Source organism: Lepisosteus oculatus, chromosome 5 (genome assembly GCF_040954835.1).
Source record: "Lepisosteus oculatus isolate fLepOcu1 chromosome 5, fLepOcu1.hap2, whole genome shotgun sequence".
NCBI lineage: Eukaryota > Metazoa > Chordata > Actinopteri > Semionotiformes > Lepisosteidae > Lepisosteus > Lepisosteus oculatus.
The window spans coordinates 7,560,997-7,586,701 of NC_090700.1; the positions used below are offsets into that span (position 1 = coordinate 7,560,997).

General features: G+C 36.2%; 1 protein-coding gene across 23 annotated transcripts in view; it reads left to right on the forward strand.

Moving 5' to 3' along the window:
- dlg2 (discs, large homolog 2 (Drosophila)) overlaps nt 1-25,705 on the forward strand; it is a 276,018-nt gene that overhangs the window by 19,064 nt on the left and 231,249 nt on the right. For 18 of the 23 annotated variants that reach the window (XR_011189623.1, XM_069190023.1, XM_069190039.1 and 15 more), the window contains exons 3-4: nt 12,206-12,351; nt 18,139-18,222. Coding sequence is in view for 22 of the 23 variants with exons in the window: in XM_069190023.1 (XP_069046124.1) it covers nt 12,206-12,351; nt 18,139-18,222 (230 nt within the window). In the remaining variant the exon portion in view is untranslated. Of the gene's footprint in view, nt 1-3,326; nt 3,445-12,205; nt 12,352-18,138; nt 18,223-22,445; nt 22,541-24,645; nt 24,900-25,705 lie in introns of those variants that run through there. The other 5 variants (XM_069190031.1, XM_069190035.1, XM_069190016.1 and 2 more) reach the window with 4 other exon arrangements.

Sequence of the window (25,705 nt, forward strand, 5' to 3'; positions counted from 1 at the left end):
TTTCCTACATGGCACTTCAGTATTTATGCAACCCTTTCATGCTATTTCAACTCTTTATTAGCTTGTGAAATTATTCTTGCTAGAATAATTATTTTGTTTTCATTATGGCAGACACAATTCTGTAGCCTACATAAGAAAGTCTTCATAGCTACTAGGTTTAGCCCCAAAATACGATTACAAAACAATACAATGCAACCTACTCTATGTAGTGTATTTTGCTTTGCAATTAATCATCTTTTGTGAATTACTTTACAAAATGTGTGAAGGTATTTGCAAATCCTAACCCAACACATAAGCACCTATGATATGCTTTATAGGGCTGTGAACAAAACTGATTGACTGATGGATGGATTCAATCTCCTGCCTAACTGTTGTTTACTCCCCTCCCACCTTACAGTATTACAAATATTTATTTCAGGCATGTTGAACATTTTTCTTCCTTTAGTGGCCATCTGTACTGTGGATCTCTTGCTCATGAATTTTAATAAGCAAGTAAGACTTTTTTAGTAAGATTTTGGATTTAACTCCATTACTAACAATCTTCCATCAGCCAAACTCCAGTGTACCGTAAGCTGTTCAGTGCCATTTATGTTTTCTTGTTTTATATAACAGCATAACTCTGAGCCCTGCATCTTAACATTGATGATATATAGAACTGCAGGCCGAGATTATTAAAAGAAATCGTACCATATGATGTCTATTCCTGTTTTCACATACTGTAGCGCCATCTTAGACTGCTTTTTAAATTATGTTTTTTCTGCTTTTTAGTTTAGTTTATATTAGGTGTAATGCAGGACTTTTTCCCTAGAATTCCACTTGTGATTATGGACACAGTTTCCACAAGTAAGAGAAAATCTTGTTACGCAGGTTAAGCAATATCTAAGCAATTATAATAGAAATAATTCTGTGACCGTTTTTAAATTCTAGGGAAGTTATTCATTTGGAAATACACTGCACAGACTGCTCTGTATAGTCTGTAGTACAGTGTACTTTTTCATTCTAAATCTGCCAACATTATCTTGAAGGAAGTCTCATCTTACATTAGGAGTTCTTCAGAGGTATGATCCTATATCATGTGTCAAGAGTCTACAATTTGGATTTTGGCCTTTTTTCAGTTCTTTACAGAAGGCTCCAAACACTGAGACAAGGTTGTCTCTTCGGCTGCTGCAGAACAACAGAAGACTGGAATGATCTTCCAACCCATATCAAATTGTGCAAGTCAGTCGGCTTTTACAAATTCTTTCATAAAAAAATCACTTTTTTGCTGTACACATACTGTAGCTTTCAGTTTGATGCAGCTGCCTGTTTAATTTACTGTTATAATGTGTAGTCTTTTCATTGTTTTATTATAACTTGAGATGGTGTGTCATTGAAGGTACTATAAAATTAATGTATTATTATCATCATCATCATCATCATCATCATCATTATTATTATTATTATTAACAACAACAACAACAACAACAACAACAACAACAACAACAACAACAACAACAACAACAATAATAATAATAATAATATTATTAATAATAATAATAAAAGGAAATGCTTTACACTTCAGATGAAGCTGCAACAGTCTCTGGAAGCAGCAGAATGTTTTGTTGGAATGCCAAAAGCTTCCATTATTCCAGTTTGACTGCTCCACCCCTGTCAGATTCCCCAACTATTCTATGCTGATAATCTAATGAGATCACAATACTTCCCATATTGCATCTCCATCACAGCTGTCACAGTCTGCACCTGTTCCTCCAGCTGTGCCACTTGTGCTCATCTGAACAATTCAGACATATTGATTGGTGCTGGGGGCTGCAGTGGGATCCCTCTTATATGTAAAGCACTTTGGGATCAATTGGGTTGAAAAGCACCATGCAGTCATTTATCATTATAAATAGATGAGGAATCAGACGAGTATGGTAAGAATCTATAAATATGAAGATATTTTACAGGCCTTATTGCTGCTCTCAAGTTGTTGCTTGATATCGTTATTAATTTCTCCAGATACGATCCTGAAAGTCATCAAAACTAATCTGAAAATAATACTTATTCTTTTAAATCTGCAGTCTCCTTGATAATAAAGAGGAGTGAGCTTTCAAAACAAATGTTTCCTGGAGCATGGTGAAGTGAATCATTAAGAAGTGGGAGGCACCCAGACTCTGGCTAGATCAGGCTATCCCTTCAAACTGAGTAGATGGGCAGGGAGGAGAAAACAGTGACTTTGAAAGAGTTACAGAGTTCAGTGGCTAAGATAGGGAAGAATGTAAATAGATCAACAATATCTCAATCAATCCACAAGGGGTCTTCTAGGGACTTGGAAAAAAAAAACATTTAGGTGCTTTGTTGTAAACGAAGCACCTGAATAATACTGCAAACATTTGACAAAACGTTTTGTGGTCAGGCAAGACAAAATTGAAACAAAACTGACACAAAGCCCACCATAGTCAACATCATCCCTGCTGTCAAGTATGGTGGTGGCAGCATTCTGTAATAGTTCTGCTTCTGATCAGCAGGGAGTATGAAATGGTCAAGACTGATGGGAACATAAATGGAGCAAAGTACTGGCCTATCTAAGAGGAAGGCAGTGCAAGGAGCACTTAGTAACCTTCTTTTAAATGGACATATTTCTTGACAGCTGTAAAGTTTTTCTATATTAACCTAGCTTAGTATAGTTTGTTTTATTTAACTTTTAGTGTTAGGAAGCAATGTGTTGATCTTAGTCTGGCCTTAAACCAAAAATGGCAAGCCCCATAATGAACGTTTAGACATATAACGTGTTTAATGTAAAAGTTCACTTTTTATGTCAGGAAGCTGTAAATGCATAGCACAACAACTAAATGGTTGTAATTTGTATGTGTAATGAATCAGCTGAAGAAGTTAAACAAATAAAATTCCTGTCTGCAAAGCTGCTGAAAACCTTTTATGTTATCAGAAACTGTGATCTTCAGACTGTGTGGTATAACAGAGTGGCCTGAGGAAGTTTACTGAAGTCAGGCTATAATTCCACACTGATGTGTAACTCTTAAAGTGACCCACTACTTGGGAGTCTTTTTCAATTTTGGATTAATCCTCCAACAGCTAGTATCAAACACCAGTCTGAGATGTAAGAATTCATGTGACTTTAAATTCAGATAGTTTATGAAAACTGAGTGTGTTTACATTTTGGCTGCAGTGTTTCATTCTAAGTCTGTCAAATGCAAAAAAGTTGGATGTGTACTACTAAGCCTGGTGGTAAGCACAGAACTGAATTAGAATTCAGCTGTTACGTGTGAATGTTGCCCAGGGTTGAAGGTCATTGTTTGAGTTAGAGAGAACAGGAGGCTGCCCTGGGGATTAGGCTGCGCGTTCAGATGGTGGTAGCGCAGACATCTGGCACTCATATTCCGTTTTACTTCAAGGGACAGACTGTACTGAGCATTTCCATGGAGACCCGGGAAGTTTTACTTCATTGTAAGTGCAATAATAGCATTTTGCATTTTAACTATGCGATGATCCGGGGAAGTTTTGCAAAGTGTACTGCAAGCTGTAAAATGTGCCTGCTAAATGTTGGAGAGCAGGGTGTAATAAAATAGCCAAAGCATGAAAGGATGTTGTGAGAGCTCTGATTTCAGTGTTCCCTAACTATTGTACTAGAAGCTCAGAGTGGCAGAGGATTTGCATAAATGTGAAGTGTGTGGCATTAGCTCTTGTTAACGTCTTTCCTTAAAAGGATTTAGATTGAAAATAGGTGGAAGAGATGCAAAGTCAGTGTTTGGCAGAAGTAGGTGAAACTTCTGTCTGCCAAAGTTGCAGAATCCTCCATGTTTATTTTTGGTTTCAGAAAAGTAAAATAGTAATGTTCCTTTCATATTAGAATACAAGTTTCCAATACCCTAAAATCAAAAGTTTGTCAAGAAATATCAAAACGTTTTAGACTTCATTCATTAGAACTCAGCACCCATGCTGATTTTATTTTTTCTGTGTTTGATTTATACAACTGTGGTTGCATTATTGAGGTGTTGGTTTATTTGTTTTCAGGATTTGTTGCCAGACCTTTGCTTTGCTTTTCAATGAAACAAGACCTTCAAGTACAGTTTACCATTTCATTGATAGTACTCTCTCCTCTCAAAAACAAAATTGTCATATTTCATGCCACCGCCTGACAGCCTGTACTGTGCTTATTTCAGTTTGAGAGTGTCAAAAGTCTGCTGCCTCAACATCACTAAAAACTGCTGCTTGTCTCAATGTCTGCCAATCTAAACAGTATGTTTGTGTTAACTGCTCACTGTGATATAAGATTCTGTTAATATTGCTATTGTTCTGAGACTAGAGAAAGGCAATCTGAATATCTGAATGATGTCCTCCTTCGTAGGGACTTGTTATGAGGCAATTTTATGTTGTGAAGCTATGATGTTGTTTTGAGACTGTGTGAGGGGCAGCTATTGAGGTACTGGAAGCCTCTCACTCTCTAGCACAAATATAAACTAGAACTTTCTAAACAAAGGATTTAATGACTGCAGAGCTTTCTGTTTGGCAGGGATGACGTTATTCCAGTTGTTTCTGGCAGTACAGAAGTGTAGTTTATGTTTAATACTCATTGCCTCCCCTTAAATAAACTTTTAAGTTTAAAATGCATTGCAACTTCACTATCAGGTTCATTGTAAACACAAAGGCCTCCCTTTTTGAAAGGTGAATTGCTTTGTTTAAAAGTCCCAACTCAAACTCAAATTCATAGCCAAGGAAATGTGCAGTATTTTGTTTCAGAAATCCATGTCTGCTTGATAAGAAACAGGAATGTTTTCCTTAATTCAACATACTGTACAATTTACAAAATCCATGAAAACCAATTCATACACAAGTGCTGTGTTTACCAATGAATAAAAATCAAGCAATACAAGCAATGCTGTAACTTGACGTAATCGAGGTAGCGTAGCAGGTAGTGTCACAACTCAGCCAAACAGATGTGGTTGAGAAGAAAATCACATTCATGGGTTTTGGTTAGCTTGAACTTGAAAAAATAGTGGCTGAAATTCCACAGTACTTTTTCCGTCCTTCACTGAATTCAATAAAGAGTACAAGATGCTATGTGTACTGGAGCTTGGAAAAATTAGCTTAATGTTCCACCTGATACTACTAAACAGGGAATTAAAAAAAATCTGCAGGAAAAATAGCTTACAGTATGTAACAGTGTCCTCAAGCCATTTAAACATCTAAAGAGTATGAACTGAAATGTAGCCTGTCCCATCTATCAGGTTTTGCTAATTATGGACCAAAATCAGTGTAAGATACTTCTGTGGCAATGTTAAAATTGTTTGGGAGTGCATAAGTTTTACTGGGAAGGTAGTTCAGGGGGCAAATGTAATGCACTGAGGGTTGAAGATTAGGATTCTGATCGTTTTATTAATAAAGTTCTAATTTAATGTGTTCAGACTCTCAATATTATCTGCATCTACTTGATATAATAATCTTTTCCTCCATGCTGTGACTCTGTGAAGTTGAAACTGTTCAGATTTTCATAGAAAGGATTGCTCATATCTCATTCTGCATTGGTACGTCATTTACTTCAGTTTAAAAAATGGTAGTATTTATTTTCGGTACATGTGTAACATGTATAAGTCTACTGCAACGATACTTCATATCAGCCCCTTCATTACAGAATGTGTCCACTTTGTCTTAATTTTGATTAGCAGCATTTTCACCCTTCATTACCTCCAAATTGTTAAAAATTTACATCATTAATGCTTTTCAACCTGTGGTGGGCCGGTGACTGGTGATTCAAATAAGAAATATGTGAATTGAGCCTATGTTTTGGAAATGAATTAACAGTTTATTCAGTTAATTGTGAATTGTTAATCTCAGGTTCTAAATAAAATGTAGGAACTTCATTCCTTACTGAAATCAGAAATTGGTGTTACTTAAGCCTTGGTGTGATGCAATATTTTCATGAATCACTTCAATGTTTCTTTTATTCCACTTTTGTGGCTTAAGTGGTACTTGATAATTAAATTGCAGGTATAAAGAAGTCCTTGAGGTCATATTATGTTTGGGTATGGTTCAGTAGATGTCAGAAAATGTTTCAAATAAATCTCATAAAAAGGTAAAAAACAGTGGTTGTTCTTACATTGCCTTAATTCACATTATTGTAGTATCCTACTTACAGTAATACTATGAGTGATACTTAACCTACACAGTATATACTGCATAGATATACAGTATATAGATATATAGTAATATTTTCCCTTATGCTTCATTCTGATTTTAAATCAATAAACAAACTAAATTTCTGAATTTGTAAAGTTAATAAGCATAGTTCTATTCTTCAGCTTAGCATAATGTTTTTTAACATCACAGTGTTTACTGTATAGGGCTGAAATATGGACAATATACAGAAGACACTTAAAATGACTGGAGTCATAATGCAAATGCTGTTTGAGGTAGATTTTACATATTAATTAAGAAGACAGATGTACACAAGTCAGAGTTCTTCTCTGATCTTCTTCATATCAGCTCCATTGCGTCCAGTTGCCCAAAGAAGATTCACTTCTCCCTGTGTAGTCAAGGCAATCATAGATCCCAGAAGTTTGTGTTTTAAAGAAATGATAAAAAGCTAAATGCAACTTCCATATCAACTCCTGGGAGATTGTGGCTGTTGACCTAACCAGATGGAGGAATAATATCTGGGAAGCAGCCCAGCACTTTAAGACCCAAAGATGTCAGAACCATGATGCAAAGCATAGTGTCAAAGAGTGCTCACCATGACCAGATTGTGCATTGCATGTCCTGATATCTTCTTAGACAACACCTGTTCAAACGGCCAGACAGTGCACACGTCCTGCAATAGCCTTAACTGTCACCTTCGTGTTCATGGCAGACAATTATAATTGAACACAAAGGATAGTCAATGGATAAATTGATAAACTAAAAATGGAGTGGTGGCTCTGTGGCTCAGGATCTGCGCCTGTGGCTGGAAGGTTGCTGGTTTGTATCCCATGGCTGGCAGAGGAGTGCTGCTCCAGGGGTGCTATACAATGGCTGACCCTGCGCTCTGACCCCAAGCTTCTCTATCTGTCTGTGTGTCTCATGGAGAGCAAGCTGGGGTATGCACAAAGACTAATTCCTAATGCAAGAAATTGTTTGTGGCTAACAAATTGATCTTATCTTATTATAATAACAATTGCTTACACCTATATAGCACTTTTCTGGACACTCCACTCAAAGCGCTTTTACAGGTAATGGGGACTCCCCTCCACCACCACCAGTGTGCAGCCCCACCTGGATGATGCGATGGCAGCCATAGTGCGCCAGAACGCTCACCACACATCAACTATCACTGATAGTATCAGAGGGGAGGAGAGCACAGTAATGAAGCCAATTCATAGATGGGGATTATTAGGAGACCATGATTGGTAAGGGCCAATGGGAAATTTGGCCAGGACACCGGGATTGCACCCCTTATCTTATCTCTTAAATGACAATACCACTCTTAATATGACAATCACCATTGAGAAAGCATGCATTCTGGAGGGACTGTTGCCTGTCCATCTCTGATCACTTCTGTAAACTCATATGTAACAATTAAAGAAAGGAACACTTGACATCTGTGTTCGATACTGCTCCAGCACCTAGTCTATTGTTATATTTTTATTTTTAAACTATAACACTGAGTGACTTACAATATATATTCATGGGTTATAAATATGACAAAAATGAATTTCATACAACTGAGTGGTGAAGTCAGTAGATGAGTTCTGTTATGAATGAAGTGCTGGTTACCAGATGCGACAGCTGACAGTGTCTATGGAGTTCATAACATGAATGGGAAATTGCAATGGTTTTAAATACCTTTATAATAAAAAATAATCAGCACATTATTGACAAAATTCTTACCAATTTTTAGGTAGTGTCTGTCAGTTTAGAAAAAGTCTTCATGAGTTGACATGTAACAATATCCCAATATGTAACATGTCTTGTCACAGTATTTTAACTAGCATGTGACATTTTGAAGTTTTTTGCAGATACTCAGTTAGTGGCATCTAGAGTGTATGTGCATCAAGAGTAAAAAAAGTTTTATTGTGTTAGTAAAACATTCTTCTGCATTAAATTTGTGAAGCACCATTGCAATGTGATCATACTAGTAATGCCTGAGAAAAATGTGATTCAACACGGTTTCTAACAATGAAAAAAATCACAATTTACTGTAGGTTATAAACAGACTTCTAGTTATCAATTTTTAAATGATGTTTTCAATGTTGCTTTCTCCATTATGTGCACAGCTACCCAATAAATTGGCAGCCAACAGTGCTAAATTTCTGGAAGCAAGTTGAGATACCCCTCATTTTTTGGCACTGTAGTGTCTGCTCATTGAAGGAAGGTTCTGTTTTTAGACTGCAGACAGACACATTTGAAATGCTGGGCACGTCGGCTGTTTGCCTGTGCTACAGTAAGTACTCACCAGTTTGTGGAGCTTGCAGGGATGTTGAAATTTACTCCCAGGTGAGACTATCAGCTTTGAAGAAAGTATCAAACTTATAGTACATACTATGGGTGTCCATAACAATAACTATACCAGGTTAATTCTGTAATTTACACATTTAAGCAGAAGGTACATATTTTGGTAACTGCTGTACAGGCTATGTTATTGTTTCAGAATCATTTAACAAATATACTTTCCATTTTATAAATATCCTGTAAGAAAGCATGGATAGCATAAATATATACTGCACAGTGCACAGTATAGGTAAATAACACATATATACAGTAGTACATACTGTATAGTTTACCTAATTATAAAAAACAATTCTGAAATTCTAAATTTTCCTCATTCTTAAAAGTGAGGTGCTGAAGAATTAAAACCATCAATTTTTTCAACAACACTACACTGGCTTTAAACCATTTATATTTGTATTTACATATGTGTACAGTAAATGTACAGTATGTTTTTATTGTTTATATGCACAGTGCCTATAGAAAGTCTACACACCCTGAAAATTAAGTAAGGCAGAATGTGCCAACCAAGTCTATGTGTGAGACTTTGGGACAGTCCTATCTAAACAGAATTTTGTCTGTAATTCAAGCAAAAGGTGCAAGAACTTGCTCAGGGGTGTGTTCCAACCTATTATTCTAGGTTTTCATTTGTAATAGCTTTTCAAAATGATTGAGCATCTGTTTTTCATTTGGACGTTGTGTTTAAAAATGTGTAAATAAAGGTAAAATAAATTCTGATTTAATGCGTCTTGATTTCAGGCTCGATACAATATGTACAAAATGTGTGAAAGGGAGTGTAGAATTCCTTTAGGCACTGAATATAAAAGGACTTCTATTTATATAATTACAATATACAGTATACATGGACATTTACCTCTCTCAGATAATAAAGATAAGATACTATTTTAAGTGGGACAGCTGTTGAAATTTTTGCTAAAGTGTTCCCTAACAACCGAGTTTAGTTTTGACCGCAGATCGTGTTGCTTTTTTTGGGTGCTGTCACATTAATATTTCACTCTTACTTTTGCCTGTCTGACCTGCGCCCATCTCGGTGTTCTCTAAAGAGGATGGGCAGAAAATAGCAGCATCCCCACACAAAGTTAAATACAGAAACAAAAAGGTCATTTTCTGATTGCAGAAAGTAGAACGCAGTCAGATATATGCTGCCTGTGCCCACGTAAATGTTTAGCCCACAGCCCTTGCTGTAATAAAATTCCTCCCACAGCCCACACCTCCAAGCTGCAAATATGGCTTTTAATTCACTAGCGAGCTCTGATAGTAATGATGATCCTCCACTGCTGTAACTACTTGTGCATTGCTGGGGTTTTAAAGCTGTCAAAAGTAAATTAACTATGGATGAGCTGATTTTGACAGATGCTTATTGAACATTAAGAGGAAGGTGGCAAGATCTCCTAATAGCTTCTGACTCTGGTTCTCTTTCCATACTCATCCTTCTTGATCTCAGTGCTGCCTTTGACACTGTTGACCATAACATCTTGCTTTCTCGTCTCGAGACTGTGTTTTGGAGTCTCTGACACTGCCCTCAAATGGTTTAAGTCTTACCTCACTGATCGCTGTCACTTTGTCTCTCTCAATGGGTACAGGTCTGAAATTGGTCTTGTCAAGTCTGGTGTCCCTCAGGGCTCAATACTGGGCCCCTTGCTCTTCAGCATTTACATGTTCCCACTTGGTCAGCTTTTAAGATCACATGGCCTCAGTTTTCATTTTTACGCTGACGATACTCAAATATACATCCATACCAAACCCGACACTGATGTGGCTGTCTCTATTCTATCTAATTGCATCTCTGACATAAAAATTTGGATGACTCAAAACTTCCTTCATCTTAACTGTGACAAGACTGAAGTCATGCTTATTGGTACCCCCCATCAACTTCGTAAAGCCAGTCCTGTAACCCTGTCTGTAGATGGCTCTGTACTTGAGCTCCAATCAAAATTGAAAAACCTTGGGGTTATATTCGATTCTGGCTTAACATTCGACCCACATGTACAGCATACTGTCAAAACATCTTTTTTTCACCTTAGAAATATCGCAAGACTACGCCCTATGCTATCATTAACTGTGGCTGAAAAGCTGATCAACATATTTGTATTCTCTCGAATTGACTACTGCAATGCTCTGCTCCCTGGGGTATCTAAATCTACTCTGAACAAGCTGCAGTATGTCCAAAATTCAGCAGCCAGAATCCTGACCAGATCTAGTGCAAGTGTTCACATTACTCCTATCCTGGAGTCCTTGCACTGGCTTCCGGTCAAATTCCGCGTAGACTTTAAAATCCTCATGCTCACCTACAAGGCTTTACATGGCTTGGCACCTCAATACCTGTCTGAACTTTTATCGCCCTACTCCCCACCTCGCAACCTCCGCTCTTCAAATTCTGCCCTCCTTACTGTCCCCCAAGCCCGTCTACATTGTATGGGCGACAGGGCCTTCTCCTGCTATGCCCCCAAGCTCTGGAACTCCTTGCCCAAGGATATTAGAGAGTCACCTTCTCTAAACTCCTTCAAATCCAGACTCAAAACCCTCCTTTTCAGAAAAGCCTTTACTTAACTGCTTCCATTCTTCACCCCTCTGCTCTTCTTAATACCATCTTCCACGGTCTCCTCTATTGTTATTGTTGTATTGTTGTAATTATAATTGTGTCCTGTCTTGTGAAATTTTCTTATTTATTGTTGTAGTCTTCTTATTTATTGTTATTGTCATCCTGTAAAGCGCTTTGAGAAGCCACCTTTAAAGGCGCTATATAAAATAAAGTTTATTATTATTATTATTATTATTATAAGAGTATTTTGTGCAGGTGCAGGAGAGAAGCCTAAATATCACAAAAAGAGCATTATGAATGCTTTCCACTGTGAATTCTAGAGTACATCTCGATACATCTCGTTTGATCGTATACAAACATTGTGCGTAGTTCTTAAAATAAACAACTGAATAGACTACAAGTTTTAAAATCTAGGTAAAATCTAGGTAATACACCAAATTTTCTAATACTGCACAGTTCCAGAGTTGTTCAGTGCAGGCAGTGAAAGTGAGGCCTGAATGAAGACTGCATAAGGGCCTAGGAAGTCACAGTTGTCTCAAGCTGATGTAGCGACAGAAGACCTCCTAAAAACATTTGTTAGGATGTGTAGGCATTCTGTAATCATATCTCTTTTAAAAATAATGAATTGACAATACAAGTAGATTGTTTTTGTGAAAATTTCTGAAAAGTTTGAGGTGACATCTTGTGTGAAGTGAGACCATTTTATAAGAGGTTACGCACTTCAATGGAGAGGTTGGTCAATTACATGTCTATGCCTTTATAAGCAACCTTTCAGGCATTTACATTTTATCTTTAATATAGTTTTTATGGCAAATCAGCTCGCCATGTTGAAAGCTGATTCATTAGAGTTGTAGGACAATAAATGTTTCAATGTAATACCCTTCTATTGAAGTTTCTCAGCATCAGTATGTGCCCATTTTGGGTTATGAAATAGCCTTCTCTTGTTAGCGCTTTTGTCCCAGAATACAATATCATTTGCCAGGAAAATGAATGTGCTGGAAAAGATGATTCCAGCATTATCCATGCTTTTGCTGTTCTTTCCCCTTTTATCAACTGAAGCTTATTAAAAGGATATGATTATATAGAGCAGTATTTTTTAACCCGAGATGACATTTTTCCTATTGAGCGGACATTTGCAAATGAAAATGAATACCTTTGACATGAGAACGTTTTTTTTTTCCACAGACATCCAGGAGTTCTATGAAGTCACATTGCTTAACACTCACAAGAGCTGTGAGCAGAAGATAGAGGAAGTCAATCATGTGGCTGACAAGTGGGAGCAAACAAACGCTCCTGCCACTGTCCTCCAGCATCTACACACAGGTCAAGAGGTGAGAGAACAGATTACTGAAGGTGTTTTCTTATGTATTCCTACCAGGTCAGGCAAACAGTCCATCACTATAGCCTGGTCTGGAGTGAGAATGTTCTAGGTTTTAGAGATGTGCAGTAAATAAGAGATCTGAGTGATGTGATTTTGCCATGGCTCTGTTGTCTTTCTTGTGATCGCAATTAACTGTTACAGTTCTTTAACCAATGTGCATCATCCAGGTGGGGCTGCACATTGGTGGTGGTGGAAGGGATCCCCATTACCTGTAAAGCACTTTGAGTGGAGTGTCCAGAAAAGCGCTATATAAGTGTAAACAATTATTATTATTATAATGCTTACAAACTACAAACGTCTAGTTTACACACTCAATATTATGAACTATTCTTCGATATTCTTTTTTAGAACAGGTCAGAGGGCATGCACCTTAGTTAAATATGGAAACAGACCCCATTTTCATTTCTCTAAAAGAACTAAGTAAAGGACATCGGAAAACTATTAGTACTCTTCTTTCTTTCACTCTGGTTGGCTGCATTTTGTGAGATTTAAGTTGTTTACTAATTCATGTAAACCAAATATTTATGAGGAAGTGTAAAAAAATTGAACAGGTAGCTGTGTTTTTAATTACACATTGCATAAGAATATATGTCATTCTACAGTTAAATCAAATCAGACACTCTCGAAGAGAGAAATGTTGTTGATTAATTGAAGTTTGTTCTAGAAAATGTTTGAAGAGCCTTTTAAAGAACATATTAAAACCCTTTAGAGGAGTGAAGAGAAATATTCCCAGCAAAAAAATATTAAACAGTTTGATAGTGTACATCATAAGAAACATTCAGGATTTATACATTTCCATGCGTTTTGTATAGTCTAGGAACTATTAAAGAATGAACTGAGTATGAATCTGATTGAAAAACCACTACTAGATATTGGCGCTCAAGGAGGAGGTTAAGCTGATGATGCTGCCTTTTCCAGTCTGATGGAAAGACAAGTTTAAAAAAATGTCTGGTAAACTTTTGGGGTTTTGAAATCCTTTCGACATTCTTTTGCTTAAATTTCTGGGTATGATTAATTTAGGGTCAGTTGCTTATGTAGCATGGCTCCTTTAAGTCAGAAGCTGCCATTTCCCATACACTTTCCTTTCCTGTGATTACAGGCACTGCATTGTTACAGTATGTTTTTAATATGTGGTTCATTTGTTTCTGGATTGTATTTATTTATGCAGTGTTTGTCAAGTTATTAAGTAAAAACACAAATCTATATCTTTCCACTAGGGGGAAACTACTTCTGTTAAAACAATGTATTACCGTTCTCTGGGTTGTGAGGAGGGATATTATATTGTGCATCTGGTGCTTAGGTCTCTGGGGTACGAACTACCATTTCTGCAGCACGTTTCACTTACAGTATGCTAATATACATTCTGAATCTGTATTCAATTAAATTTATTTTGATTAGAATTTATTTCCATACTAAAAGGAAACAAAACATTATGAAACACAGATCAGCTGTTTGCGATTTTGTTACCTATATTTGGTGTCTTGTGTCTGATTTAGCTGAGAACAATAACTACAAGTTAAGCCAATCTTTAACCTTAAACAACAAAGTACAGCAAATGTTTCCAGGACAATTGTGCAACTGCAATATTTTTGCCAGAAATTTGTGGCTTTCACAGTAATAAAGATGTAAGTTATTTTGGATTCACTGTATTATAATTGCAATACAATATTTAAGCATAGGTATCAAGATGTTGAGCATCAAGAAGTTCATATTTTTGTCTTTCTCTAGGTAGTGTACTGTATATAGTATTTTGTCAGATAGAATATTTTTATATTTCTGATCAGTGCCAGCTGGGGTATTTGTTTTTTCTTTTTGGTTTTGCTTAGGGCAGTATAAATCAGTGATGATTTTGCCTTTGTATATGTGGAACTAAATACAGGTATAAAATATTTTAAGCATTACAGAAGACCATACCAGTAACTTGTTAATGTGCCAAAGTACCTAAAAACATAGATTTCTCCTCTGTCAACATCTGTTTCTGACTGCTGCCTGTTGCCCGCTCGGTCTTTTTAATCACATAATTCTGCACTCCACTTGGGGGAGGTAATTCATTTATCAGGCATTTGCTGGCAACTTAATATTAGCATTTATTTAAGAAAAAATCATTAAAATGAAAAATAGGCAAGAAATAAGCATGAACCAAGTACTTGTAGGTCTTGTTCTATTAAGTTGTCTAACTGTTCGTGTCTCTGTCACTTGAGAGAAAATACAAATTAGTAACACATTTTTGCAGAAGAATAGAGTGCAGGGAACTGACCCCACAGTTCAGTTTTTGAATTTGACAAATTACATCCATATGGATAGCAAGCCCATTTTATTTTGACAATCCCACTGAAACCCTTTGGTTTCACCCTAAAGCCAGCAGGGGTCAGGACTGATTAATCACATAGATATCCAATGTTGTTGTTTTCAATTACATATTTAATATTTGAATTATGACAGTGCTTATTTTTTATATTAGGTTTTGCGTGGAGGTGTCCTCGCTAGTCTTGTGATATTTCGTTTTTTATAAAAATGGATTCTTTCAAATGTACTGTATGCATCTGCCGTCATTTTTTGCGGTCCATAGACACACACTAATACAGCACCTCCCACACCAAAATATATATACGTTATTCAAAATTATGAAAACAGAAAGATGTGTGTGTATGATGCAAATTATGAATCATAACTTCATAGATTTTGTGTAAAAATGATGTGTTGTGTAATACAGTATTGTACTGACATTCTACAATGTCGTTGTCAGGTAACACATCAGAAAAGGCTTATTGCTTGTTTGAAACTTTACAATAGTTTGCCACATTCTCATGCCTCATACAAAATGACATGGTAGCATTTGAATAAAATACCATATCAGGCCATATTTCATTTGTACACAAAAGCTATTAATCAGTAATGCATAATTTGCTCATATATCCAGATTTTCAATCATTATTTTGAATACTGTATGTTAACGAAATTCAACAACAGCATAAAATAGTTTTTTGAATGATGGCTTCATGGTGAAGACAGGTTGTCAGATTCACCTGGATGCCACAACAAAGCAGGCATTCATACACTATTCAGCTTTGAATACAATCGGTTCTGACTTTCATCTGTTTAACTAGGTAAAAAGGCCTTGAATGAATCATGCGTCACAGTACAATGCAATGTGCAGGTGTAGCCTCACTCTGGCATTTGATAGATGCATACTTGGGTGGTAGTGTGGAGCTGTGGTTAAGACTTTGTATTCATAGCTTGAAGATTGTGGGTGCAAATCCTGGGTGGTGTACGTTCCTTGATTATATATCCCTGGTAGGTACTTTGATCGCTTCAGTACAATTCCCTGGAGGATATATGGGTACAACTGTAAGTCACTTTGGGTAAAAACAACAGCAAATGAATTAATAATAATGATGATGGATTGATGAGATTGCTTCCATGTATGTGGTCACCTCTTGTACACTGTGGTTGCAATAGAATCCACTATCTCAGCAATACAGAATATGCGCCTGTAGGCCTGAGGGATCAGAAGACTTGAAAGGGGTCACCCATCCTGGTGTTTAATATCAGCTGAATTTGGCTTACATTCGCAGAGCTGGATCTTAGTGTATCATTCTCTCAGCGATGAGACTATTCCCCTAGTGAAGCCTTAAAGTTCATTGCCGGGATGAACAGTGACAATCAAAACTACTTTAACCTTTTGTTTTTAATAATATTTCTGTCAGCATGAATATATAAAATTAAAACATGCACACCACAAATTGTACAATAAGTACCCTCACACACAAAGAAGGCTCTAGAGCAGAAATGTTCTGTTTCCTTTCTTCTCTTTTCAGCATGTAATAAACCTATTACTTGTTCCTTTACTATAAGTAAGTACAGCCTACATCACACAAAATGTAGACACTTTTCCAAACATTACTGGAGGATTTTAACTTGGTTAAGTTAGACAAATGTTTTAGCAAGCTGTTTACAAGGTGAGATATTGATGTCCTGTTGCTACTTGCATTTTTCTATTCTAGCTGAGATGTGTGGTCTGGCCAACATGTGCATCCCAGGTCCTGTGTGTCTGTGAATAGATGTATGTTGTGTAGAAATACATTATACGAGGTGCATTGGAAATCCATCGACAAATTATTTATCAGGCTTCCCGATTTTAATTTGAATAATTTAATAGCAAATAACGTTTGCCAGAGAGACCTGCAAAATAATTGTTGTAAAAAATGTTTTATTCATGTTGTCTTCTGACACATCTCTCTTATGAAGGGAAGAGCCATTATAAAGGTTACTGACTAATACAGTATACTGTGTAAGCAATAAAATACTGCACAAATGTTTCTTCCAATTCATCTGTCTTTGCTAATTGGTAAAATCCCTTTATTGTATTTGCTTAATCTTGTGACCTTTAACTGACACTTCCTGCTTCAACTTACCATGCAGATGTGAGCACTCAGAATGAATGTGGTCGTACTGTATGTACTGTAACTGGAGCTGGATAAGACTAGCCAGTTCAGCTAAACGTGAAAAATGTTAATTGATTTCTATATTTAGACATAGTGTTGATTCAGTGTTACAGACACTTAAGATTTGTTGTATGTTTTAGAAAAAAAACATTTGATTTTATTTGGGGGAATTATTATACACATTATTAAGATATTACAACGATACAAAATCACAAGAAGACAAGTGAAAAATAAATTGTGCTACTGTAATGTTGGGGCAGGGTAATGAAGAATTTTCCAAAAACATTGCCTGGACTCTTAAATTATGATGTGCTAAAACCTTTTGTTACATCTTTTTAATGTTTTTGCCAGAGGTTAACAGAGAGGCTGCAATAAAAAGCCAATTCATAATTTTATTTAGTATATTCTGGATTTATTTGTAGTTAATATAATTTTTGGTCTGTCATTTCCCTGAAGGTTTTTCCAACGTGTTTTGCAACATACAGTATTTCAGCTGTGATTTATTGTTTTTTTTCAAATTTTAAATCGAAATATATGTCTAGATTCAAAACACAAATGTTTTATTTATATGCCACCATGATTTAGTGCAAACCTCATCTTTAAAAATCAAGTGTGTCTTAACGGTATACCAGGTGCAGTTAGGTTTAGTGAGGAGCTTGGTGTATCATTTATCAAATACAGTTTGTTGAGAAAAAAGTCTTATCTTAACTCTTCTGGAAAATTATAATAGTCAGAGGCAAGTTCAGAAAGTTGATAAGTGGTATATAAAAATAATGATATGTCAGCATGCTCTTTTCTGGCATGCCCAACTTTTGTACCAGTGTAACATTAGAAAGGAAAAATAATTGAATATCCTTATTGTATTGTTTCCTTTTGTTCTGTACACTGCATGCTTTATCAATGGCCCATGCACTGATGTTTCTCAAAGGAAACGAGAATGCGGACAACGCACACTGTTTCAACTGTTTTATACACTCAACAATCTGTGCTTTTCACTTTTTTTTTATTTAATTTTGTGAACTTTCACTTAAGATTTGAGAAAACGAATCATTATCAATATGTTGACTGAAAATGTGTTTGGGGAGAAAAAATTGTATCCTGAAATGTTATTTGTTAGTCTGTTGCCTTTATCCAAGGTGTGAATGGGTAAATGGAATCCATGGGCATGAATGAATAAGTAAACATTCCACAAGGTTTTACATTGCATATTCAATGGGTTGATTTAAAAATAATTTTCAGAATAGTATTGTTGCTTATAATCTAACAGCTTTTATTTATTTGTTTACTCACAGCCAAGAGATCTGACCAATTTAGAGTGCTACATGCCTAGAACAGAGGAAAATGCAGAGGAACATGGTGAACACAGCACTATAGAGGTAAATAGTCACTGGGCATGTTTACCACTCACTATTTTGATATTAGTGTCTGACAACATTTGGCTAGATGTTTAGATCCTGGCTTATGTAGCATTTCTGTGTTTTTGGCCACTTGTATGACCATTGGTAAGACTATAGCCCTCAGACTAGAATTTAAAGAATAATTTAAATGCTTTATTTTGTTGATAATCTGAATCTTTTATTCAGAAATCAAAACACCCGTTTACATCAACCAACCATCTTAATTAAAGAATTTAGAAACGCGTGTTTCTTCATTATTCAGGAAATCCATTCGCTGTTGGCATGACACTGCTAAATAGAAATGGAAAATCTGCTACATACAGTACAGGTAATACCTGCAAAATGCAGCAGCGCATTAAGAAAATGAATCTGTTTTCATCAAAACTCCAGAAGCAGCCAGAGGGTATTTTGGAAATCTGCTCCTGTCTGATTTCACAGATAGAAAGTTTTCGGTGTTCATTGGCAGCCTGGAGGCATGGAGAAGAACTAGAACATCTTATAAAAATGATCAGACTGGTGGTTAAAATGCATGTTCCACAGCGTATTTTAAAATGCCTGTTTTGGGAAAAGGCTGAACTCATTTTACAGGTAGCCGAGCGGTTATTTTGTTTCTTGTCAACTAGAAAGGGGCCAGGTTGTTTTCAATCCGGAGGTTCTTTCAAGGGTGTGTGTTCTTGTTGCATCATAAAAAACTGCACTTTGCATGGGAGGTTATAGAAACAAGTGGGCAACTTGTAATTCCTTTGTTTTTTTCCTGAGTCTGTGTGCCACCCAGCTGCATGCCACAATGATATCATCAACAGAAATTATTTGCTGTCCTTTATTGATATCTTCACTTTACATCTTTCGTCCCACAAAAGTGGAGGTTCTTTCTGTCTAGGAAGCAGATTCTTAGATTTCTGAGACTGATTTTTTTTCAAAGATGAATGTCCAGTTGTTTATCAGCCATTATGTATGAGCAAAACTTCAAACCTGACCGTTCACACCTGCAACATGGTTCACTAGGGACCACGCTATCCGAAAATTAAATGCTTGGAATACATGGTGAGAAAAGTTTGGCTTAACCCACTTGGTTAATGTGTATCCTACTGGCCACAAGACCCCACCCAGACTGATTGAACCATGGTGTAGCTGCAACGTAGAGATGAGGCAGAGGAGGGATTCTTGAGGTGAATGTGAAAAGAGGTATTTGAGTTCAATATATGTAGCCAGTTACGTAATGATGGTGATGAGGTACACTTGATGAGACTGACTTGTCGTTGTTGAGTTAAGAACTTTCATCCATTAAAAGATGTTGACAAAATCTGTGTAGTGGAAAATGTACAAGCACGTGCTTTATTTAATTGAGGCCTCATGTTTTGGGTATATCGCAATGTTCGTAGTACCTTAAAAAGGGTCTTCTTGGATGCTGAACTGCATTCGGTGAGTACATTGGTGAGATTAATAGAGAAAGATGGGATGAGACCAAAAGGGAAATATACTAAAATCCAAAGTAAGGAATATATATAGAAAGGCCTGCAATGCAGTTAGAAGAAAATGGGGGAGTAGGTTGGTTAGCATGGGAAAAATGTAGTAATTCTGCTATGTTTGTACAGGCCATTGCATTAATAAAGGATGTGAAATTAGACTGAAGATACAGGTTTTGTATGTATTAGAGGCACTTGGCTCTGTTATTAGATAGCCACTGATGACTTAGGAGTGTTGTCATTATATAACTTGGAGTCTTTGAAGATTTTTTTTTTTGACTGCAAGGCAGCAGCAGCACCAGTAATTGTCACATCTCGCCCACACAGGCTGCTGTCTCCGGCTTTACCCTGTGTGTGCTTCATCAGAAGTTGCTACGGAATGGCACATTCGGTTAGAGAACACTAATGAGGAACTAATACATGCAGCCAATCCCTTTCTAGCAGCAATGCAGTGCTGTGCCTTTCTTGTCATACTGTTGGTTTTTCTTCTGTAGATATTTTAGATCTTTATCTACAGTGCCAGTGTTTGATGATGTTAATTGCTAATGATGCATTCAATTAGGACTAGGGAGACACAATCAAGTGCCGTTTGCACTTGCAATTTGGATAAACGAGCACCTTTTCTTGGCACTGTTTCGTTTGAATATCAGGGCATATTAAACCAAAAAGGATATCTTGAATCCTGTTAGTTCCAAAAACAGCAATGAACAATGTAAAATGTGTCCGCATTATCACAACTTTGATCACAACTTTCAAATCCTGTCCCTCTAACGCATTTTTTTGTAATAGAACCATATTTCAGATGTAACGAAGAAAATCTGGTACTAATGTGGGTTGCCACGTAGTCTTGGTATAATGGTAAATAAAGCTTTTAGAAAAGTATTAATTTATATTTGCAAGGTATTTAAACACAGAGCCTCTGATTAAGGTGGTATGTGTAATTATTGGTTTAATGATAGCTAGGATCCATAATAACTTATGCTTTGTTTGAAATGATAGAAATGTCCTTTGCAGCTACGTAATATTCATGGTCTGTGGCGAAACATTGTATGGTAGGATTGGGATAGGATAGAGTTTAGTTTGGGAATCTAATGTTATAGAAAAGGAGCAGAATTTCAAAGTATTCGTACACAGACCTTTTTCTGTGAAGTTTTATTTACTTTGCTTCACATTTACATATTCCTAAAATATACAAGCCTTCTTTGCCTGACAAAACGAGCATTTTTTAATTGAAGCCTGACATGAAATTCTAGAGGTTGTTATAGCAGCATCAATAGAGATTATGATTGATTTGAACAATTTAACAAATAATCACAGCATAGTTTACAGAAAGCATGTCCCGTCTGCCTTGTGGCTGAGAGAGGTCTATTTTTGTCACTGGTGTGTTCAGTTTTATACGTTCCTAGCATAGAAGTAAAATTTATTCACAGCATCAGATAACTCCTTCTCTGCTCCACCTCAGGTTTTCTCGGTCTGAACTTTTTTCCATGATTTGACCTTGTAGGAAAGACATATTTCCCTTCCAAGGTTGGAGGGATTATACTTGGAGATTTGGGAGTGTGGATACCTTTTGATCAGTTCTCATGCAGTTCTTAGCTGTGATTTAAAAATGCTCCTTGCTGGTGAACTAGTTATTCATTATAGTACAGGTGAGGGATACTACATTTAAATGGGACATGGGTACATATTCTAAATAATTCTTCACTGCTTTGGTAGAGTTGGTTGGAGAATCTAAGCCAAGTTCTCCATGATAGATCAACAGAGACGTCAAAAGAGAGCTCAAACAGTTCAGCGTGGGAAAGGAGCTTATCTCACTCTGAGGGAAAACAGGAAGATGCCTGCTGAAAGCAGAACATGATCATAATGTCATCATCTCACTGTGTTAGACTGAACTTCTGGGTGCCTAATTGCCTGGTCCAATTATAGAAATCATGTGAGAATCGGTTTTAGGCATTTCTGCAAGTTCAAGAAATGCAGTCTTAATTCCTAAGAAAAATGTCCTGATTGCTTATTAATAAAACAGAACATGTAATTCTTATTAAATGTAAATTATTATAATATATGTTTAATAAATAGGTTGCCTTTCTGGGTAGATATTTACAAATGTAATTATTTTTAATTAATTAATCTTCATGTTTGTTTTTGCTTTTGCGTTACAAAGAAATTAGCAAATAGATTCTTAATTTGTCTTTTTTTCCAAAGTAAGATTTAATTACTTTTTGAAGTCCCTGTTTAACAAAGATTTGTTTTCAGATTCAAGTTAAATACTTTCTATTTTGTCATTTACTTTTGCATGCGTACTATAAATGTATGAAGGTATACTTTGAAAGATTAATAGTAGTTAATAGTAAAACATACTATTGACTGAAGGTTTTTGCTCATTGGTTGTAAATATAATATGGCTATAGATACAGTGCTTATTTTTAGTATTCAACACCTTCTGAGTCTGATGGTTTCTGTCAGCACAACAATGAGCTAAAGGCATACTTAGTTCAGCTGAGAAATTGTAAAGAAAATAATAAAAGAAATGGGCTTCCTCATTTATTCTTCTCTGTTTACTTTTAAGCTTATTTGGTTTATATTCTGACCTTGTTTGTTAACTGAAAACAAACGTGTAAGTGGCAAAACACGTTCAGGTGTTTTCACTACATAATGTGATCATTATAAATCTGCTTAGGCTCCATCTGTAGAAAAGATTAGCCACTTCCTGAATCTCTACACACAAGCAAATTTTTGCTGAGGCCATGACATGTCCACCAATGAAAGCAGTTATAAGCGTGCTTTTCTGTGAAGAAATTCGGGCAGAAGACCACCCTTTCTTCAGGCAGAAGGTAAAGTTTAATAAATATAGAGGTGAAATTCAATGGTATAGATAAGGCCCCATAACGGATAGCTCAACAGTTAAGAGTAAAATCCTTGCTGTTTACTTCTGCTTACATCCGATGTGCTCTCCAAATGCTTCTTCGTTATATGTGCTTACCTCTGTTGTCAAACACTTGACCTTGTAATGCAAAGTACCTTTCATATGTACTGTATTTTAAATAGTTATGTGCTATAGGTATGCTGGTATTATAGTCTTCAAGTCACTGAGTTTCTTTGTTACTAGAACAAGCTCAGTAACTTGAAGATAGTGACTGTAAATGTTTTACTACTTTAGAACTGAATATACTTGTTTCTCTCGAACTGTAGGAATTTGTTGGTTATTTTTTCTGACCTTTTCAAATGAATTGGCGTATGCATGAATGATGTGTTTATCAGTACCATTCGGATTAGATATTTTTCATGTTATAACATGAGAATCAGCTGTTAAAAAAGGGAAATTTGGATGAAAGGGATCAACATCTAAAGTGACTAAACTCACAAAATCAGTTTCATATAAAAATGTTGAGTCTTCGAATATTTTATTTCCTCCTGGACATTTGTATCTGTATGATTTTGACTGTGTTTATGCAGTACATCCATCTGGGCTTGTTTTAGACTTGCCATTCAGTGAGTTTAATATAAAATGCATTTGTTTATTTGTTAAAAAAAACATACCTGTACTGAAAAGCCTCAGTCACTGAAGGATCTCAACATACCTTTGTGAACCGTTGAGAATACTGTATAAATAAGACTAAATCCCTTTCAGAAAGTATTTTACAATCCCCTGTCAGTCGGTAATCTGAAAACAAGATAAGTGTAGGTTTCCATTTGAGTTCTTTAGTCTTTTTAAAATAAACTACAAAATCAGGTTATAGTTACCATAAAAGAATCACACCCAAAGGGCAGCACAGTGACATGGTGGTAGCAGTGCTGCCTCACAGCTCTTTGGCCCTGGGTTCAATTCCAGAGTGGGCTGGCATTCTCTTGTGGAGTTAGCATATTCTGGAGATTATCTCCAGATTGTCCCTGTGTGCTTGAGAGGCTATGTGCTGGCAAAGGACAGGTGTCTTCTGAAGGATGCTGTCCCACCACGTAAAGAACTTCTCCGTAATTTGCTAATAACATATTTTTCATAATAAATGGACATTTTTAATCTACATGATCAATGGAGTAATTTATTTGATTTACTATATATTTATATTTATAGCCATGAAAAAAATATTTGTCTCATCTCAATAAATACTTGATCAGAGATGAAAAATAATGATTAATATGACACTGATGTTTATCGCTAATGTGTCCTGAGAAAGAACTGACTATGACAGCACAGCCTATAGAGAACAAATGAGAATTTTATCTGCATTTTATTTAGCTGGCTCTAAAAACGCTGATAATCTCTTTTGGCTGGCAGAACTACTTATAATTGAAATGGAAACTGAATGTTATTGATTAAACACTCACATTTTTAAAAATGTTAAAAAGTAAAAAAAAAACTTTGGGTGCTCCTTTCAGTTATTGCATTTCCTTCAAGTGAATGACTGATATACATGTATGGTACTATCGGAGGTCCTTAGGAAACAGATCAGTACTTCTGTGATTGACTTCCCACTCAAATTGTGTTTCTGCCTGGATCGGTAATTTCAGAGACTTGCCCTACTCTTTCTGTAAACTGTTGCTCCCTAGTCAAGTCTTTGACTGTTTATAGATTTTTCACTCTGGTGGCAGTGACCTCATTTCGTATGAAGTAATGACTTGTCAGTTAGAGAGTCAGTTGTGTATTTGGTACTCAGCACAACACCTTTCGTGGAGGGAGAATGTGGGAGGGGATGGGGGGGGGTTGGGCTGGCTTATGAATTATTCATGAGAGTTGAATGATTTTTAACGGTCCCTTTGTTATTGGCGGTGTGTTTTTAAAAGCAGTATAATAGAGAGAGAGAGTTAAAGAGACAGAGGGACTAGCCTCTTTAGTCTTGCTGTGTCCGAGGATTGTATTGCCAAGTGCATTGAAAAGGTGCACTGTAACGTGAGTGCCTGACAATGCCTCTTGTTCTTATCAACAACCCAGTTGGCAGTGTGTTTTTGTACAGTGAATAGGCAGCATTGATTTCCTTACTCTGAACAGACAGGATTCTCTTGATCTCTCCTCATTTTTTTTCCCTTTTTGCTGTTGGTTGTTTTTTTTTTTGCTGCTCTCTCACTCTCTTGTTCTGTGTTTTTTGAATGGGAAGTGTGTGGAATAGGTGGGCAGAAAACAATTTATCTCACTTCAGTATGATTCACATCAAAAGCATCAGAGTCAAGCTCTGCGCCAGCTTCACTGCAAAAAAGGTAGGGGGTTTGGAGACACATAAACTTTTCATTAATATTAAAAGGAAGCAATTGTCCAAGGCACCATTTCCTGGAGTCACTGTGTTTTACACCTGCCCCTTTGCTGAATTTAAATTGAATTAAAATAGTAACAGCTTATTTCTTAGTGAGTTGGGAGTTCACTTCCGTCCACATGTAAAAATATAAAGTAATTCTTTGACTTAAAATCTTTAGTGGATTCATCCCCATTAAAAAAAAAAAAAGTTCTGTAAATTGATTTCAGTTTTATTTATTTCCGGTTTAAGTTGATAGTTAAAGCTGAGTGTTGAATAAAAGGATAACGTTCAGATAATGTTTTTGTAACTCTATCAAAAGAAAGCCAGTATTTTAGAAAGTTAAAGTGAAATTATTATAGGTAAGCAGTGCATTTTGTAAATGAAATATTTTTTTTCCTTGTTTCTTTTACTATCCTTTTCCATTTAGTTCAGGCATACCTATATTATTTTTCACATATAACAGATCCTTTGTACGCCATCCAGTAAATAACTGAAGAAAGAGTTGAAACTAAATGCTTAAAATGATAATAAAAAATATCATTAAACTCCTTTCTGTTTTTTCCCAAATGTAATAGCTTCAGGGGTTGTGGGGGGGAGGAGATCGAGTTGGACAAAGCCTGATGACATATCAATATGCACAGAGAGTGAAACTCATTAAGACTATCCCAGTAAAACTGAAAAATGCAACATTACTTAGGCTAGTCCATGCTTATGGTAATTTGTGCTCACTAGCGTTTTTGCTGGTTGACAGGAGACAAGCAGGTTTTTTTT